General features: G+C 40.1%; 1 protein-coding gene across 1 annotated transcript in view; it reads right to left on the reverse strand.

The window, feature by feature from the left end:
- Nucleotides 1–18,378, reverse strand: part of LOC126469775 (putative sodium-coupled neutral amino acid transporter 11) — a 70,462-nt gene that overhangs the window by 21,018 nt on the left and 31,066 nt on the right. Inside the window, exon 6 of the mRNA XM_050097005.1 lies at nucleotides 170–234. Coding sequence (XP_049952962.1) covers nucleotides 170–234 — 65 coding nt within the window. The remainder of the gene's footprint in view (nucleotides 1–169; nucleotides 235–18,378) is intronic.

The following is an 18,378-nucleotide window of genomic DNA, read 5'->3' on the forward strand; positions in this document are numbered from 1 at the left end:
GTACTTTCTCAGGTGTGCCAACAGAAATTACTATTTTGTCATTTCAGCCAGAAACTCTTCTGAATATTAAACATTATGAATGCCTTAACTGATACTGTAATGGAACACTAAAATGTTTAAAATTATCCTTACATACTGCACTGCATAAAAAAGTCTTAAAATTACTTACCAAATGCCATTATTGCAATAGCTGGTAGCATGTCCTTATTCACAACTGTCCATTCACCTGGTGGACTGAAAATTGATAAAACAACTTCAGAGCATCATGTATTAAACACACAATCTTTACAAATACATGGGTAATAGACCATTTTAAATTCACAGCATATGCAATGCAACTCTAAGTATCCGGACATTACCAGATACTAAATTTTGTTGGACTAGAGAACTCCACCCCATATAACATGTAAGACAATATCTGTGTTAAAGAATGTATGTGAGAGCCATTCAGTAAGTACTGAAACAGTTTTTTCTAGGCCACTTTCAGTTGAAAAAATGTGGAATTTGTTGTGGAACATCGTAGAATATTCACACTTCAGCCCCTTTAGATTTATGACATTCCAATACATGGCGGCACTGTACATAATCTTCAAAATGGCATTTTTAATGGAGCTGCATTCCAAGCAGACCTGTCATTTAGTTTCTTTTGGCAGAAAACCAGAGTATCAGAGATATTCGTAGCCACTTGCAGAATGTCTACAGAGACCTGACAGTGGAAAAAAAAAAGCATGGCAAGTTGTTGGACAAAGTGTCTGTCAACACTACAACGAGGTCACGCAAAAGTGTCCGACCTATGTGCTGGTCAGTTACACACAGCTGCGACTACTGCAATGCTGGAACATGCGAAAACTCATTCGAGGTGATCAACAAATCACATCAAACACCTTGCTGCATAACTGAATGTCTGCTGTTAGCGAAGGACCATCTGTGCAGAATTGCTTTCACATTACGAGGTTGGCCATGACATTTTTTTGTCGAACACTGTTAAAGATGATGAGACAAAGGTTCATCACTTCATCAGAAACAAAATGGCAATCCATTAAGTGATGCCAAGACACCTCTCCTCTGAAGAAGTTCAAAGCTGTGATCTCCACTGTTACTCTGTTTGCTGTCCTCTCTCATGGTGCATCAACCAACTCTGAAGTTTACTGTACTGTACTACCCTCAGAAGAGTTAAGAAACAAATCCAACACATTTGTTGATGGGGAAGAAAGAAAGAAAGAAAGAAAGAAAGAAAGAAAGAAAGAAAGAAAGAGCAGCAGCAGCTAACGAACTTCTCCTTTTCCATGATAGCACAAGGCCTCAAGCATGTCTGCACACCCAAAAGCAGCTCGCAAAACTTCATTGGAATGTTCTTCATTATCCACCCTACAGCCCAGATCTAGCACCTTCTCACTTCCATCTGTTTGGCCCAATGAAGGATGCAATCCATGGGAAGTTGTATGTGGGTGATGGGGAGGTTACAGATGCAGCAAGATGTTGACTCTGATTTTTGATCAGTGGAGTGGTACCATTCTGGCAGACGGTCAACCGTCCAGGAACTGTCCTAATCATGGTGATTCTGCAATGTTATCCACTGTAAAAATATCACAAATAATACCAGAAAAGACTTCCGGAAATTTGTTTTCCCTGCAAATGTAGAAAAGTGGTACACAGTAATGGTGCAACATATCATGTAAGAAACTTAAGACTTATGTATCATACAATCCTTCCGATAAATCAAAGTACATGGACTACACAAAAAATAATGCACACAGCAAAGCATCTGGAAGTAGTTGTACTGATGTTTACACTTTCGATGGAAAAATGCAGACTAGATGATATTTTGAAGATGTGTGGTACTGTCCAAGTTGTGCTCGTATTTTAGTTTCTGTTAGGAAGGTTGGGGAAAAAGGTAGTATAAAAAGCAACACTAAAATGTGAATTTTATACAGACGGTATTAGTTACTGTAAATGAACTATCTTTTGGCATGGAAAGTAATTCAGCAAGAATAAAGCTACTGATGCTCTTCAAATGTGACATGAAAAATTTGGGCACCAGAATAAACACAATGTACAATCATTCTTGACAGCTCATGGCATCAATGTAAAGGTTGATGGTGAACTGTGGATGTTGTATGCTGGGTAAACATCATCGGTTAGTTTTTGCTAACTGTGTCAATCGACTAGCCCACAATAATCATTCTTCACCAATGTCTATGGTACACTGTGAGAAAAGGTTTTAACTGATTCTCAATATCTTCTTGTTTTTAAAGATGAGTTTTCTTGTTTCAAGATGATATCTCTGCAGCACAAAGATTAAACATCAGTTGCCAATATTTATCAAGATTGTGTTTGCACAATCTCAACTGAATGTTAAAGAACTGAATGATGGCAAGCAGTTTGATAGCTGATTTAAGACCCTACGGTGAGTCAATTGCATTGAAAATCTCAGACTGTGCAACACACATCACAGCACAATGGAGTTACTGAACACGAGAACATGTACATTTGTGGCTTCCATCAGCATGGCATATTTCAAAAGCTTTGTGGGGTGAAGCTTTAGTTGCTGCAACTCTTACTCTGGACCAATTTGGACCAACAAAGGTTAAAGGAAAAAACCAAAGGAATTATTTTTGAGAAAGGAGTAAGTTTCATCATTTAATGTATTATGGACAATGCTTTGTTTCTAATCCAGCACAGAACCTGCAGTCAGCCATTGTTAGCCGACAAACTTCAAGGCTGAAATATTACAACAACTGAAGAGTGATACTACAAAGTTACTTGATGTCACAACTGGATAACTTTAAACCTTTAACAATATCTAATTTCTACATATGCATGAATATTCCACAAGCCACCATACAGTGAATGGCCAAGAATACCTTGTACAATCACTAACCATTACCTTCCCCATTCAAATCTCAAATGGAGTGAGGTGAAAACAACTGTTTGTATGCCTCTTTCAAAGTCCTAATTTTGCTTGTCTTGTCTTCTCTTCATGTTCCTTATGTGAACTGGACACTGTTTGAGTAGAATCATTCATGCTCTAAATTTTCTCAATATTGTTTCATGAAAAGATCATCTTCCTCCCTCCACAGATTCCAATTTGAGTTCAATGAACATTTCCATAATATACACTTGCTGACCCAACACACTGATAACGAATGTCGCAGCACGCTGCCGAATTGCTTCGAGGTCATCCTTTAATCCAACCTAGTGAGGATCTCAACATTAACAGCATTCTAGAACAAATGAGTTGCATTTGTGTTCTATACCTGGCGTCCTTTATAAACAAGCTACACATTCCTAGAATTCTCCTGATGAACCAAAGTCTAGCATTCACATTTCCTATTACCTACCTTACATGCTCATTCCATTTCATATTGGTTTGTCACATTATGCCTGGATATCTCAGTGATGTGACTGCACTAAGCAAAAAACCACTAATAATGTATTCGAACATTAGAGGGTAGTTTCTCCTACTCATCTACATTAACTTCCATTTTTCTAAATTTAGAGCAAACTGTCATTCATTACATCAAATATAAATTCTCTCCAAGCCACCACATATCCTTCTACAATGATTATACTTTCCTGTATACCACAGCATTATCAGCAAACAGTTACAGATTGCTGATCACCCTGTGTCAGGTTGTTTATTTATTTGGAGAACAAAAGTGGCCATCTCACACTTCCCTGACTCACTCCTGACAACCTTGTCTCTGATAACACTTGCCAGCCAAGACAACATACTCTGTTCTATTATTGATTATAAAGCCGCCTCAATTGCAAATTGGAACTGGATGTTGATCTAGGTTTCACTGCGGATAACCACGCCTTCTTTGGAAGAAGGCATGGTTATCCGCAGCGAAACCTAGATCAACATACAGTTTCAATTTGAAATCGAGGCAGATTCTTTATAATCATTAAATTATTCACGATTGCTGACACATGCAACATTAAAAGTTCTCTGTTTTATTGCTTACGAAGTCTTCAAGTGGCTCATCTTAGATACTATTTTGTATACTCTGACCTTAATTAGAAGTCTGCAGTGAGGCACCATGTCAAACACTTTCCAGAAATATAGGAATATGGAATCTGTTCTTCATTCATGGCTCGCAGGATACTGCGAGAAAAGGGCAAGGCAAGTTTGTACAAGAGATGCTTTCAAAATATTTTCTGATTTGTGAACAAACAGAAGCTACTTTGCCTAAAAGAAATTTATTATATTTGAACTTATAATATGATCATGAACATTAAGGATGTTGGTCTGTAATTTTGCAGTGTCCATACTTTTACCCTTCTCATATACTGAAGTCACCTGCAGCTTTTTCCAGTTTCTTCAGACTTTTCACTGTGCAAGAGATTCACAGTAAATGCAAGCTAACTAAGGGCGATTATGAAAGAATACACTCTGTAAAACTGAATAGAGACTCCATCCCAATCTGGTGGCATTCAGTTTCCACTCTTTCAATTGCTTTTCAATGCTAGGAATGCTTATATCTATGATCTACATATGGACACATGTGCGACTAATGATGTGTACCATTACAATCCTCTTGCAAAAAAAAAATTTTTTTTAATGCAATATTTATACTTGCTTTTCTGTTGCTATCTTATAGTGCCACATCAAACTGGTAAACAAGTGACTGAATAGAAGCCTTTGACCTGCTTATAGGTGTTGTGTAGGACCAGAATTTCCCTGGGTTCTTGACAAGATCATTTGCTAATGTATAAAGATGGAAGATTAAGTATGCTTTGTGCAACAATCTTTATGTAGTCTCTCAAATGTCTAACTAGCCTGCAGACATTTCTCTCTCTCTCTCTCTCTCTCTCTCTCTCTCTCTCTCTCTCTCTCTCTCTCTCTCTCTCTCTCTCTCTCCCCCCCCCCCCCCCCCCCCTTTTTAACTGATAATGCAACAATTTGTTTCCTCAGTATTTTCTGAACATTGTTACTAGACCATGGTGGAACTTTCCTTATTCCACTTGCTCAGTACACACACTACCTCATCAAAAGTATCCAGACACCAATTAATGACCATTAATAAGGGGTGTTGGTTGGTTGGTTGTTTGGGGAAGGAGACCAGACAGCGTGGTCATCGGTCTCATCGGATTAGGGAAGGATGGGGAAGGAAGTCGGCCGTGCCCTTTCAGAGGAACCATCCCGGCATTTGCCTGGAGTGATTTAGGGAAATCACGGAAAACCTAAATCAGGATGGCCGGACGCGGGATTGAACCGTCGTCCTCCCGAATGCGAGTCCAGTGTCTAACCACTGCGCCACCTCGCTCGGTAATAAGGGGTGTCTCCACCCTTCACCTTTCTGATGGTTTTTAACTCTCCTGGGGACATTTTCAATTATGTTTCAATGTTGGAAGGAATGCCAGCCCTTTACTACTGAACAGCCACAGCCAGAGGCCACAGTCATGTTTGACACTTTGATCTGAAGCAAAGTTAAAATTCCAGCTCATCCCGAAGGTATTCCATAGGGCTGAGGTCAGGACTTTGGATGGGCCAGACCATTTCAGGAAGTTTACTGTCCACAAACCATCTTAGAGATGCTGCTTTATGGCAGGGTGCATTGTCATGGTGACACTTATGATCATTGCCTCCAAACTGTTCCTCTACTGTATCCAAGTACACAATACTATAATAGCATAAATATCCTTCCACATTTAGCACTTTCTTAACCCCTTGCTGTACCATTTAGTTCAAAGAAATTAGTGCCCAAGTACTTTGAGATGACATGCGGTAAATGGGACAGCACAATATATGAAACATTCCTAATATTTGTTTCATATGATACTGCTCTGTATTATTACATATATATTTACAATATTTCAAACAATACTTCAAATTGTAACTAAATATAAATCTTTATGTATAAAAAATACTTTAATAGAAATTATAACCTCCTTGGGCATCTTCAGGTGTGACTTCTGAGGGAGTGTAATAAGACACCTAAAGGTTGATATTGTCCACAAAAAATTTAATTACAAGATGACATGCTCCCTTCAACAAGTTTCTAGTAGGAAAATATCTACAATTCTAAAAATTAGTAGTCCTGCATGGTACAGTAGTTTCTGAAGCTTTGTGGTATATGTAAAATCACTTTACAAACTGTGCATTCCTGCATCATTTTGCTTCGTGCTTTGTGCAAACTCTGCACACCTTTTTTTCTTTAATCTTTTCTCGTTTCATGGGTAGTGAATGCATTGAGCAGAGCCCTATCTGAGACACACACACACACACACACACACACACACACACACACACACACACACACACACACACACACACACACAATGTATTCGAGGATGCATTTGGGCTTGACTGTTTTTCTGAACTGTTTGTGTGTTCAGCCGTGTCTGAATTTTCATGTTTAATTGATATCACATTTAAATCACATGTCTTTCCATCTCCAAGTCAACAAATTGTTACAACTTCTACTGATTTCAAGGGATGTTTTACAACCAGCTTTTACAATGTTCAACAGTCCTTGTCCATCAGTATATGAGGTCTGCCTGGTCTCAGTTTAGTTGTGGTTGTTTGCATTCCCACTTCACAATCAAAAGTTGACTTGAGCAACTTCAACTTCATAGGATTCAAATGTCCCTGATGGATTTGTTGCTCAGGTGACATCACACATTCAAAGTCAGAGTTCTCCTGATCAGCCCATTCTGCTGGCACCACTTCTCTACTAACAACATAATACTTTCCCCCTGCCTCCTTTGTACAAGTGGGTCCACCCATCAAGACATCTAGTGGTCAATTGCACATTACGTAGTATATCCCAATATTTCTTATCGGGCTGTGTACTTTTGCAGATCATGACTTGCAATCAGTTTTAACTTTGCCCATTATTGCATCTACACCCACTATATTGGAACTAAATTATGTCCATCCATTGTCTAAGGAATATGCTAGAATTGCTGATTGTTCTTTTCAGGACAAAAGCTCTTAGCATTCTCGATGGATTTATTACCTTTAGTAAACATCACAGAAAGTATTGCATGACTATCATCAAAATCAGGCTGCAGTGACATGTGTAAAACATCTCTTTAAACGGGATTGAAAATGCAGATGGCCGTGGAGTTTCAAAGAATAGAAAATGATTAGAAGGCCAGTAACTTACGAAAATAAACCCAGGCAACCAAAGATGATGCCAAAAGAAGTGTCAAAGGACTAGGATGAAACAGTCAAGTTTCTAGATGCAGAAAATTATAAAGTTGCAATGAATGAAACAATGCACTCACATCAAAATATGTAGCCTGACACTACAGTATACCTTCGTTATTTAAGGCTCTGTAAAGTAGTATTTTCATGTCATTTGAATGGCTGAATTGAAATACCACTACAAAAAATTATGGGCAACCTATTGGTAATTTTCATACATTGATTGTCTGTCTTAACTCACAACAGTTGAAAAATGGGTAAGTGAATTATATAAAACCACACTTATCTTTAAGATCATGAGCAAACTGAATATCCATAAGCAATTTACTGGTAAGATTTTTATTCTGCACAGTAATGTCAAAGATCACCATAAATTGAGTATTTACACCTCAATTCACAAATACGAACACATTTGTTTTAAGATGTAGGCAAGTATTACCATATATTTTGATAATTTGTGTCATTTGACCAGGCCAATTCCACTAGTGTATATTACCAGCAACTTATTTGCAATAAAATAGGAAAAAGTAATACAGAATATTTTCTGATTAAACTGATGAGTGATCAGTAATGATCACTATAAAATACTTAGACCATAAAATGCAGATGAATGCAACACTGTTGATTATCTGTTGTAAATGTCCTTATCTTAATTACTGTATAGTACAAAAATCAAAGTTTTCAAACATGAAGGTTGTGCTGCACTATATAAAGCAGGTATACAGTCAGGCTACGATCCAACTAATGTCTTAGCTTTAGAAGAGCCAAACCCTGCCTCTTCAGTTTTTTTTTAGATAGGGCAGTTGAGGATAAATGAATTAAGCTCTCTTCCTTTTAAATCATATGCAGCAGCCAAGTCAATTTGTCATAAAGGAAATAAAACCAGAGAGCTTCAAGTATTTTAAACTGAGGACCCTTACCAAACGAAGATTGCAGCCAAGTGACAAGTAAGATTGTAGTGCTCGTAAAAAGTTTTTATCATAATTTTTTTGACTGTAACTATGTTCTTTTCTGTCTGTCTTCACATTTTGAATACCTTTCATAGTACATTTAGTGTAAATTATATTGCAGGTTTGTCTGTCCAGTGGCTTTTTGATAAATGTTTTATACGTCTGACTTGTTTACATACTGAACTTAATGCTTTTAATGAAGCATGTATATCTGCAGACATTTTATGAATACTTTTTGTAGTGAATAGGCGCACTATTATCTTTTCTATCACACAAGGGAAGTGTGGTGTCACCGCCAGACACCACACTTGCTAGGTGGTAGCTTAAATCGGCCGCGGTCCATTTAGTACATGTCGGACCCGCGTGTCGCCACTGTGTAATCGCAGACCTAGCGCCACCACCAAGGCAGGTCTCGTGATACGAGAGAGCACACGCCCCAGTTGTACGAGAACCTAGCTACCGCCCAGTTGTACGAGAACCTAGCTACCGACCAGATGTACGAAGCCTTTCTCTCTCATTAGCCGAGAGACAGAATAGCCATCAGCTAAGTTAATGGCTACGAACTAGCAAGGCGCCATTAGCCATACAGTGATTGTACTTAAAGTCTCCTGTGTATCGTCAAGATCGATGTACCACAATGTTTGAGTAAAGTTAAGTATTAAACCTGCTCCGTACTTTTCTTCCTAACATTAATTACGTATCCTGTTCCAGTACTTCACGCCGTCTGCGTTAGTCTAGCTTGCCTTTTCAGCCATCTCAACTTCACGGTGTCGGCCCAGATACCGACACAACAGGAAGGTTCGGCATCTCTGTTCGGTGTAGGAAGTATAGTGAGCTGGTTTAAATTGCTGTTACGTGCGACTTGACAAATGTTTGTTTACATACACTTGACCTATACGAATAGCCTTGCAGTAGTAACGAACTTTACACACTAGCAAATGTTGCATTCTTTTTATGGTGAAAAACTGAATACATTTCATAATACTCCTTTAGTGTTTCAGATTTCAGCTTTTTCCTTTCTTTGTTACACACATTATTTGACTGCAAATGGACTCGCTGGGAGATGTTATAGGAAAGTGGGTAGTGGGAGCGATTGTGGGAACTCTGGTAAGTTGTTTCAGGTGTTGGGAAGACTGTACTGTGACTGCTGAGGCCCTTTTACATCTAAATCTGTGTGGCTACACTGCAAAATCATACTTAAGTGCCTGACAAAGGTTTCAATGAACCACTTTTGTGATAATTCTGTTATTCCACTAACAGTCTGTGGAAAAAACACCTCTACCTTTCCATTTGAGCTCCAATTTTTCTCATTTTATTGATGATGATCGTTTCTCCCTATGTAGGTGGGCGTCAACAAAATATTTTTACATTCAGAGGAGAAAGTTGATTGAAATTTCATGTACAGATCTTGCAGTAACTAGAGACACCCATTTTAATGAAGTCCACACCAAATCCTGTATCATGTCCATGACTCTCTTCCCGATTTCTTGATAATACAAAATGTGATGTCCTCCTTTGAACTTTCTTGATGTACTCCGTTGATACTATCTGGTACAGATCCCACACAGTGCAGCAGTGCTAAAGAAGATGACGAACAAGCACAGTGTATGCAGAAGATCTGTTACATCTTCTAAGTGTCCTGCCAATAAAATACAGTCTTTGGATCACCTTCCCACAATGTTTTCTGAATGTTTCCAATTTAAGTTGTTCATAATTGTAACCCCTATGCATTTAGTTGAATTTACAGGCTTTACATTTGATTGATGCATCATGTAACTGAAGTTTAATGAATTCTTTTTCGCTCCCAAGTGGATGACCCTCACTTTTGCCAATTATCGCACAATATACACTCCTGGAAATTGAAATAAGAACACCGTGAATTCATTGTCCCAGGAAGGGGAAACTTTATTGACACATTCCTGGGGTCAGATACATCACATGATCACACTGACAGAACCACAGGCACATAGACAAAGGCAACAGAGCATGCACAATGTCGGCACTAGTACAGTGTATATCCACCTTTCGCAGCAATGCAGGCTGCTATTCTCCCATGGAGACGATCGTAGAGATGCTGGATGTAGTCCTGTGGAACGGCTTGCCATGCCATTTCCACCTGGCGCCTCAGTTGGACCAGCGTTCGTGCTGGACGTGCAGACCGCGTGAGACGACGCTTCATCCAGTCCCAAACATGCTCAATGGGGGGACAGATCCGGAGATCTTGCTGGCCAGTGTAGTTGACTTACACCTTCTAGAGCACGTTGGGTGGCACGGGATACATGCGGACGTGCATTGTCCTGTTGGAACAGCAAGTTCCCTTGCTGGTCTAGGAATGGTAGAACGATGGGTTCGATGACGGTTTGGATGTACCGTGCACTATTCAGTGTCCCCTCGACGATCACCAGTGGTGTACGGCCAGTGTAGGAGATCGCTCCCCACACCATGATGCCGGGTGTTGGCCCTGTGTGCCTCGGTCGTATGCAGTCCTGATTGTGGCGCTCACCTGCACGGCGCCAAACACGCATACGACCATCATTGGCACCAAGGCAGAAGCGACTCTCATCGCTGAAGACGACACGTCTCTATTCGTCCCTCCATTCACGCCTGTCGCGACACCACTCGAGGCGGGCTGCACGATGTTGGGGCGTGAGCGGAAGACGGCCTAACGGTGTGCGGGACCGTAGCCCAGCTTCATGGAGACGGTTGCGAATGGTCCTCGCCGATACCCCAGGAGCAACAGTGTCCCTAATTTGCTGGGAAGTGGCGGTGCGGTCCCCTACGGCACTGCGTAGGATCCTATGGTCTTGGCGTGCATCCGTGCGTCGCTGCGGTCCGGTCCCAGGTCGACGGGCACGTGCACCTTCCGCCGACCACTGGCGACAACATCGATGTACTGTGGAGACCTCACGCCCCACGTGTTGAGCAATTCGGCGGTATGTCCACCCGGCCTCCCGCATGCCCACTATACGCCCTCGCTCAAAGTCCGTCAACTGCACATACGGTTCACGTCCATGCTGTCGCGGCATGCTACCAGTGTTAAAGACTGCGATGGAGCTCCGTATGCCACGGCAAACTGGCTGACACTGACGGCGGCGGTGCACAAATGCTGCGCAGCTAGCGCCATTCGACGGCCAACACCGCGGTTCCTGGTGTGTCCGCTGTGCCATGCGTGTGATCATTGCTTGTACAGCCCTCTCGCAGTGTCTGGAGCAAGTATGGTGGGTCTGACACACCGGTGTCAATGTGTTCTTTTTTCCATTTCCAGGAGTGTAGATATCTTATCTAAATCTTTTTGCAATTTGTTTTGATCTTCTGATGACTTTACTAGACAATAGACACAGCTCCATCTGCAAATAGCCTAAGGCAAGTGCTCAGATTGTTTCCTAAATAGATTCCATAGATATGGAACAACAGAGGGCCTACCTTGGGGAACACCAAAAAATCACTTTTGTTTTAGTTGATGACTTTCCATCAGTTACTACGAATTGTGACCTCTCTAACAGGAAATCATGAATCTAGTCACATAACAGATGATACTCCGTAAGTACGCAATTTCACTACAAGCTGCTTGTGTGGAACAGCATCAAAAGCCTTCTGAAAATCTATAAATATGAGAGCCACTTGAAATGCTCTGTTGATAGCACTCAGGACATAGTTTGAGTAAACAGCTAGTTGTGTTTCACAAAAATGATGTTTTCTAAATCCGTACTGGCTCGTGTTAATACATCATTATCTTCGAGGTAATTCATAATGTTTGAACACAATGTATGTTCCAAAATCCTGCTGCATATTGACAATGATTGAGCCTGTAATTAAGGACGTTACTCCTACTGCCTTTCTTGAATACTGGTGTGACCTGTGCAACTTTCCAATCTCTGGGTACGGACCTTTCGTTGAGCGAGTGGTTGTATATGATTGTTAAGTATGGAGCTATTGCTTTCAGCATACTCTGAAAGGGACCTCATTGGTATACAATCTGGACGAGAAGACTTGCTTTTATTAAGTGATTTAAGTTGCTTCAGTACTCCCAGGATATCTACTACTTAAATTACTCATGTTGGCAGTTGTTCTTGATCTGAATTCTGGAACATTTACTTCATCTTTGGTGAAGCTATTTCAGAAGATTGTATTTAGCAACTCTGCTTTAGCAGAACTGTCATCGATAGTATTTCCATTGCTATCACATGGAGAAGGCACTGACTGTGCCTTGTGGCTAGCATACTTTACTTACAACCAAAACACCTGTTGATTTTCTGCTAGTTCCGAGACAATGTTTCATTGTGCAAACTGTTATAATGATCTCACATTTAAGTCTGCACTAAATTATGAGCTGCTGTAAAAGATCACCAATCTTTGGGATTTTGCATTCCTTTAAATTTGGCATGCCTTTTGTTATCTCTGTAACAGTTTTCTGATCTGTTGTGTCTACCACACGGGATCAGGTCTGTCTTGTTAATTTATTTGGTATAAATCTCTCAACTGCTTCCAATACTATTTCTCTGAATTCAAGCCACATTTAGTCTACACTTACAGTGTTAGTTTGCAAGGAGTGGAGATTGTCTCTCAGGAAAGCATCAAGTGAATTTTTGTCTGCTTTTTTCAACAGACATACTGTTCTTTTATTTTTGGAGGATTTGGGAGTTAACAGTACTCAATTTCACTACAACAACCCTATGTTGACTAATCCCTGTATCCATTTTGATGCTCATTACTAGCTCAGGATTCTTTGTTGCTAGGAGTTCAAGTGTGTTTTCACAACCTTTTGCTATTCGGGTGAGCTCATGAACTAACTGCTTGAAATAATTTTCAGTGATGCATTTAGCACAATTTCAGATGATGTTTTATGCATACCTTTGGATTTAAGCCTGTATTTTCACCAACAAATTGAGGGTAAATTGAAGTTGCCACCAACTACAACTGTAGCAGTTGGGTATCTACTAGAAATTAGACTTTTTCTTTGAACTGTTCTGCAATTTTATCATCTGAGTTGGGAAGTCAGTAAAAGGATCCAGTTATTTTATTCTGGTTGCTAAGAATGATCTCTGCCCATACTAACTCACAGGAACCATCCACTTCAATTTCGCTACAAGATTACTTCTAACAGCAACACAAATGCCACTGCCAACGATATTTAGCCTATCCTTTCTCAATACTATTAGGTCCTTCGCAAAAACTTCAGCTCAACTTGCCTCTGTCTTTATGGCCAGCTTTAAGTGCCTATAACAATTTCAGGATCAGTGCTTTCTGTTAGTGGTTGGAGCTCAGGTACTTTCCCCAACACAGTTACGACAATTCTACACACACACACACACACACACACACACACACACCACTACCCGAGTAGCTGCCTCCTGCATGTAATGGACTACTGACCTATTTAGCGGAACCTGGACCCCCACCACCCTGCAGTGCAAGTCAAGGAATCTGCAGCCTACATGGTCACAAAACTTTTTGCTTCCCATTCAGACCTTCCACTCAGCTCTGTACCAGAGGTCCACACTCGGTCCTGTTGACTATGCTGCAAATGGTCAGCTCTGCTTTCCTCTCACAAGAAAGACTTTCTGTCTTTACCACTTCTGACAGCTGCTCGAAATCAGAATCTCTTCGGATCCAAAGTGACACACATTGCTACTGACGAGCCACCATCTGCAGTTAGCTGCACCCTGTGTTCTTCATGACATGCGGAAGGACCCGTTTCACATCTGGAATGATTCCACCCGGTATGCACACTGAGTGCACACTGGTTTTCTTTGCCTCCTCTGTAGCCATGTCCCTCAGGGGCCCCAGAATGCACCTAATATTGGAGCTCCCACCTACCTATAACCCTACACTCTGTAACAGCCTGGATCTTGCAGGCTGAGAGGTTTCCTCTGAAACAGGCAAAGTGACTGCAACTTGCTGAGGGGCATCATCAGCCACAGTAGCACCTGGAACCTATTTGTCAGACTAAGTTCGGTCCTTCGGAAAGTCTTTTGCAGCCCGCCACACCCTGAGACAACCTCCCACTCTACCACACGTGAGCAGTCAACCTCAATGTTGGCAGTAACTGGGCTGGCCACTGATACTGACTGATCGGCAGGCTTGTGAGTTGACATTGGATCCCATGGCCAGTCCACAACAGTGATGCCCATCCACTGCAGCCTCAAGTTGTCTAACCAAAGCCAACAAAGCCTGGAGCTGCAAGCAAAGTCTCAACAACTTAGCTCACACCTGCACACAGCAATCATAGTCCCTATACACTCTAAAGACAATAGAAAATTGCACTACACAGACAAACAAATGACTATTGACATGCACTACGAAACTTTACTGTAGACACTGACAAAAATTTGAGAACTGTGTCTAGTAAATTAGATTATCATGCAGGGATTCAGAAACTAAACTTCCAAAGCACACAGGTGAAACTAAGTAATTCACTCCTAGTTAGGAACTCAGAAAATATTACAAAATCTGTTACTTCCCTGTTTCTGCTCTGTTGTAGACAGTGCCTGTTGACTGAATGAAACTGCAAAATTTGCAGCAGGAATAAATTAATAGAGGAGCATGGGTGGAAGATGTGTGCCCTTCAGGCACAGTTGGATCAAGCTAGGAGAGCTTGTGAGGATGAGGGAAGGTAGTGGTTGGCAACTGGCAGTTGGTAGAAGGGTTAGCAGGAGGAGGATGTGGTCTGCTAGAGTTGAGGGGAGAGGAGCCTCAAGGTAATGTAGGGGTAAGATATTTGCAGCAGACTCTGCTCATGATTAGAAAGCTGAGGAATAACACTAATGTTAATAAGAGAAGACTGCTACTAAGTAGCAGTCATGCCAGAGGTGTAAGTTCTCTGTTGCAGGAGAAGTTAAGGGAAGAGTAGCAGGTCACCAGCATTTTCAAGTCGAGTGCTGTGCTGGATCAGATGATTAAGGGTTTAGACCCTCCATGTAAGGATTTCACAACAGATATTCAAGTAGTTATGGTGAGTGGAACAGGGTATAGCCTATATAAGGACAGGGCATACAACGTCAGTGGTGACCTGAATAAGATAGCTTCCCTAACTGGAACACCAATGTGAGCACGACAGGGCTGTTACAGCAGCATTATTGGCCTCGTCTTCACAGTGCTGTACGGTATGTCAGTGGTAAGCTGGAGATGGCACTGATGACTACTAGACGAGGGCACATTGCAGTGGTGCCGGGAGATGGTGTTACTCTATGCATTGACTGCGTCTCAATAGGTTTCAGAAAGGAAGGTTGGTGGATTTGATTAGTGAGAATATAGTGGGTGGTTATGGGGCCACACATAGTGAAATACCTGTCATGAGTACGAGATCTATAGCATTTTATTATAAACCATGACAACAGGTTCCCTTCTCTTAAAAGGATTTCAACTATCTTAGGGACTTCTGTACCGTATATGCAGGAAGAAGAATGTGTCACACTTGAGTGTGCAAGTACCACAGATATTTCCCCAAAATTATCTATTACTTGTCAAAAAGTGTAGTACATTAATTCAAACTTCAAGCTGTTTTACTTTATTTTTACACACTCTGAGTAGCATGGTAGTACACATTGCAGAGCACTGGGGTAGAGATGATTATTTGCAGCATATAGTGCTATCATAATATTGATGTGCAAGATGCTACTGCAGGTCTACCTTAAAGGGTGGGGGATGTTTCATCTTTATCAGCGGTGGCACACAATTCAAAGCTAGAGAAGATCTGACCACAATTACTGTAGATAAACATCTTGAATCATCAGCCATTGCAATTACAAAGATAAGATACCTATGAGAAGTTAATCATTCTGTGTGTTTACTGTTCACCTAGTGGTGATGTGGAAATTTTCTTCACAAAATTAACTGAAGTCCTGGAAAGGGTCTTAGCCCCAAAACTAGCATAATAATATGTAGACACATTAATACTAACATAGGTCATGAGGGTGACATTAGTAATAAGCCCCTAAACGTTTTGAGCACTTTCAGCGTGGCACAAATGATAAACACTGCTACGAGGGTTTCAAAACGTTCAGATTCAATTTTAGACCATGTATTTATGGACACTGACAGAGAAAATTGTGAACTATTTATAAGTGATACTGGCATTTCGGATCATCACTGTCAGCTAATAAAGCTGAAGACAGGCTCAGTGAAACCTGCAAAACTGCAAGCCTACAAAAGGATTTCCTCAGATCATAAGATCCACACTTTTTCAAAGGCACTGGAAAATCTGACTTGGGATGAAGTGTATATGGAAAGCAATATACATGCTACGTTCTCTAAACCACACATTGTTTAATTTAATTTTGAGGTGAAATTTCCAAATGTAGTCATTTCTACTGCTGCAGTTAAGGAAAACTGTTGAATAACTGTGGGTATTAGGAAGTCGTCGTCCTTTGCAAAAGCAAAGGACTAATCCTCAGTTCCTTGCATACTGTCATAAGGGTAAAAACAAACATTCAATGAAAAATTAAAATATAATGCAAACAATAAAAGCAAAGTGATATGGGAGGCTAAAAAAACTAGAAACTGGTAAAGGCAGACAAGGATAACATACAAATCAAAGATTAGGATAGAATAATAGAAACTCCTCAAGAATTAGCAGATTTTGTAAATGATTATTTCTCTGGTATCATGGAGAAGCAGCAGCAAAATTTTCCTAAAACACAAATTATCACCCACACTGACAGACACAGTAAGTATAACAACGTTTCCCCATGAAAGGGCTTGAAGTTAGAAAGACAGTACAACAATTAAAAAATAAGAAGTCAGCAGGCATAGATGAGGTTCCAGTTTCTCTTCTGAAGGTATGCATAGATAGCATAGAAGCCTCATTAACAAACATAATAAATGAATCTTTTAGTTTAAGTTTTTAACTGAACATGTAAAGCAAGCACAAGTGGGTGCCCTTGCTAAGGAAGGGTAATGCAGAAAGTATTGAAAACAACAGGCAAGTTTCACTGCTGTCTTCATTCCAACAAATAATTGAAACAATCACTAAAGAGGCTATTAAGTTTCATGAGTTTCAAAGCACAGCTTGGTTTCAGAAGTGAAAGAAGTACAACATCGACTACTGGAGAGGTAAAAAAAGTGGTACTTTAAGCTCTTGATAGGGATGATTGTGTTTCAGGCATTTTCTTAGACTTGTCGAAGTCTTGATAGTGTTTACGATAAAATACTATTTAACAAGCTAGAAGCACAAGGTATAAGGGGAATAATGAATGAGTGGTTTCAGTGCTACTTGGAAAACATGGTGCAAAAAGTGCAGATTGTTCATACATCTGCTGACAAATTTTTAGTAAAAACAATTTTAAAATGAGAAATATATAAACATAAGTTGTACTCAGAGTAGTGTATTAGGTCCAGCTCTGTTCTTAACATATATCAATGATTTTCTAGTTAATGTAATACATGGAGGAAAGTTCTCTTTGCCCATGACTGCAACGTAAGTTACTGATAAAAAATCTGAACTATTATTAGAGAAAGCAAATGAAACCCTCAAAAATACATACAACTAGTAATATGTAAAAATTAACAATGAACATACAGAAAACTGACAGTATGCATTCCAGCATAAAGAGAGAAGCAACTGACTAAGCACAGATGATAAATCTATAGATTTTGTAGCAAACACGAAGGTTTTAGGGATGTAATGACAGCCTATGTCTTGTGGTGACATTATGCCTCAATCACTCAATTCTTAGCTATGGCATTATTTTTGGGAATCACAGGAACAAAACATGGACAATGCTTTTAATGCAGAAAAGGGCCACAAGAATAATAAAGTAGTGTTAGGCTCACTGTAAAGAGCTATTTCAAACATTAGGCAGCCTTACTGCACCAGGCGAGTAAATTATACAAATTTGTGGTGTGTATCAAGGGGAAAGTACTAAGTACTCCACTAACTGTTTTACTTATAATTATGAAACAAGAGACAGTTTAGAGCTACATTTACCCACCAGGAAAAACAAATAAAATACAAAAAAACAGTTTTATATCACAGGATAAAACTGTGTAGCAATTTGCCAAAGGAAGTGAAAAATATTACTAAAAATATTTTATGATTAAAGGAGACCACTCGCCAAAAATCAGAAGCATTGTTTTGACAATAGGCACACACAACAGAAAGAAAGCTTTCTAGTTTCTGGTGTTATCTTTTGATGAGCCAGAGTAGCTCATCAAAGGATCAGAAAGCTAGCAAGTTATCTTCCTTTCATGTGTGTGCATCGACAATCTAACGCTTCTGCTTTTCGGTGAGTGGTCTCCTTTAATCCTAAAATATTTACATCCTACAAGAACTTT

Source organism: Schistocerca serialis, chromosome 3, assembly GCF_023864345.2.
Source record: "Schistocerca serialis cubense isolate TAMUIC-IGC-003099 chromosome 3, iqSchSeri2.2, whole genome shotgun sequence".
NCBI lineage: Eukaryota > Metazoa > Arthropoda > Insecta > Orthoptera > Acrididae > Schistocerca > Schistocerca serialis.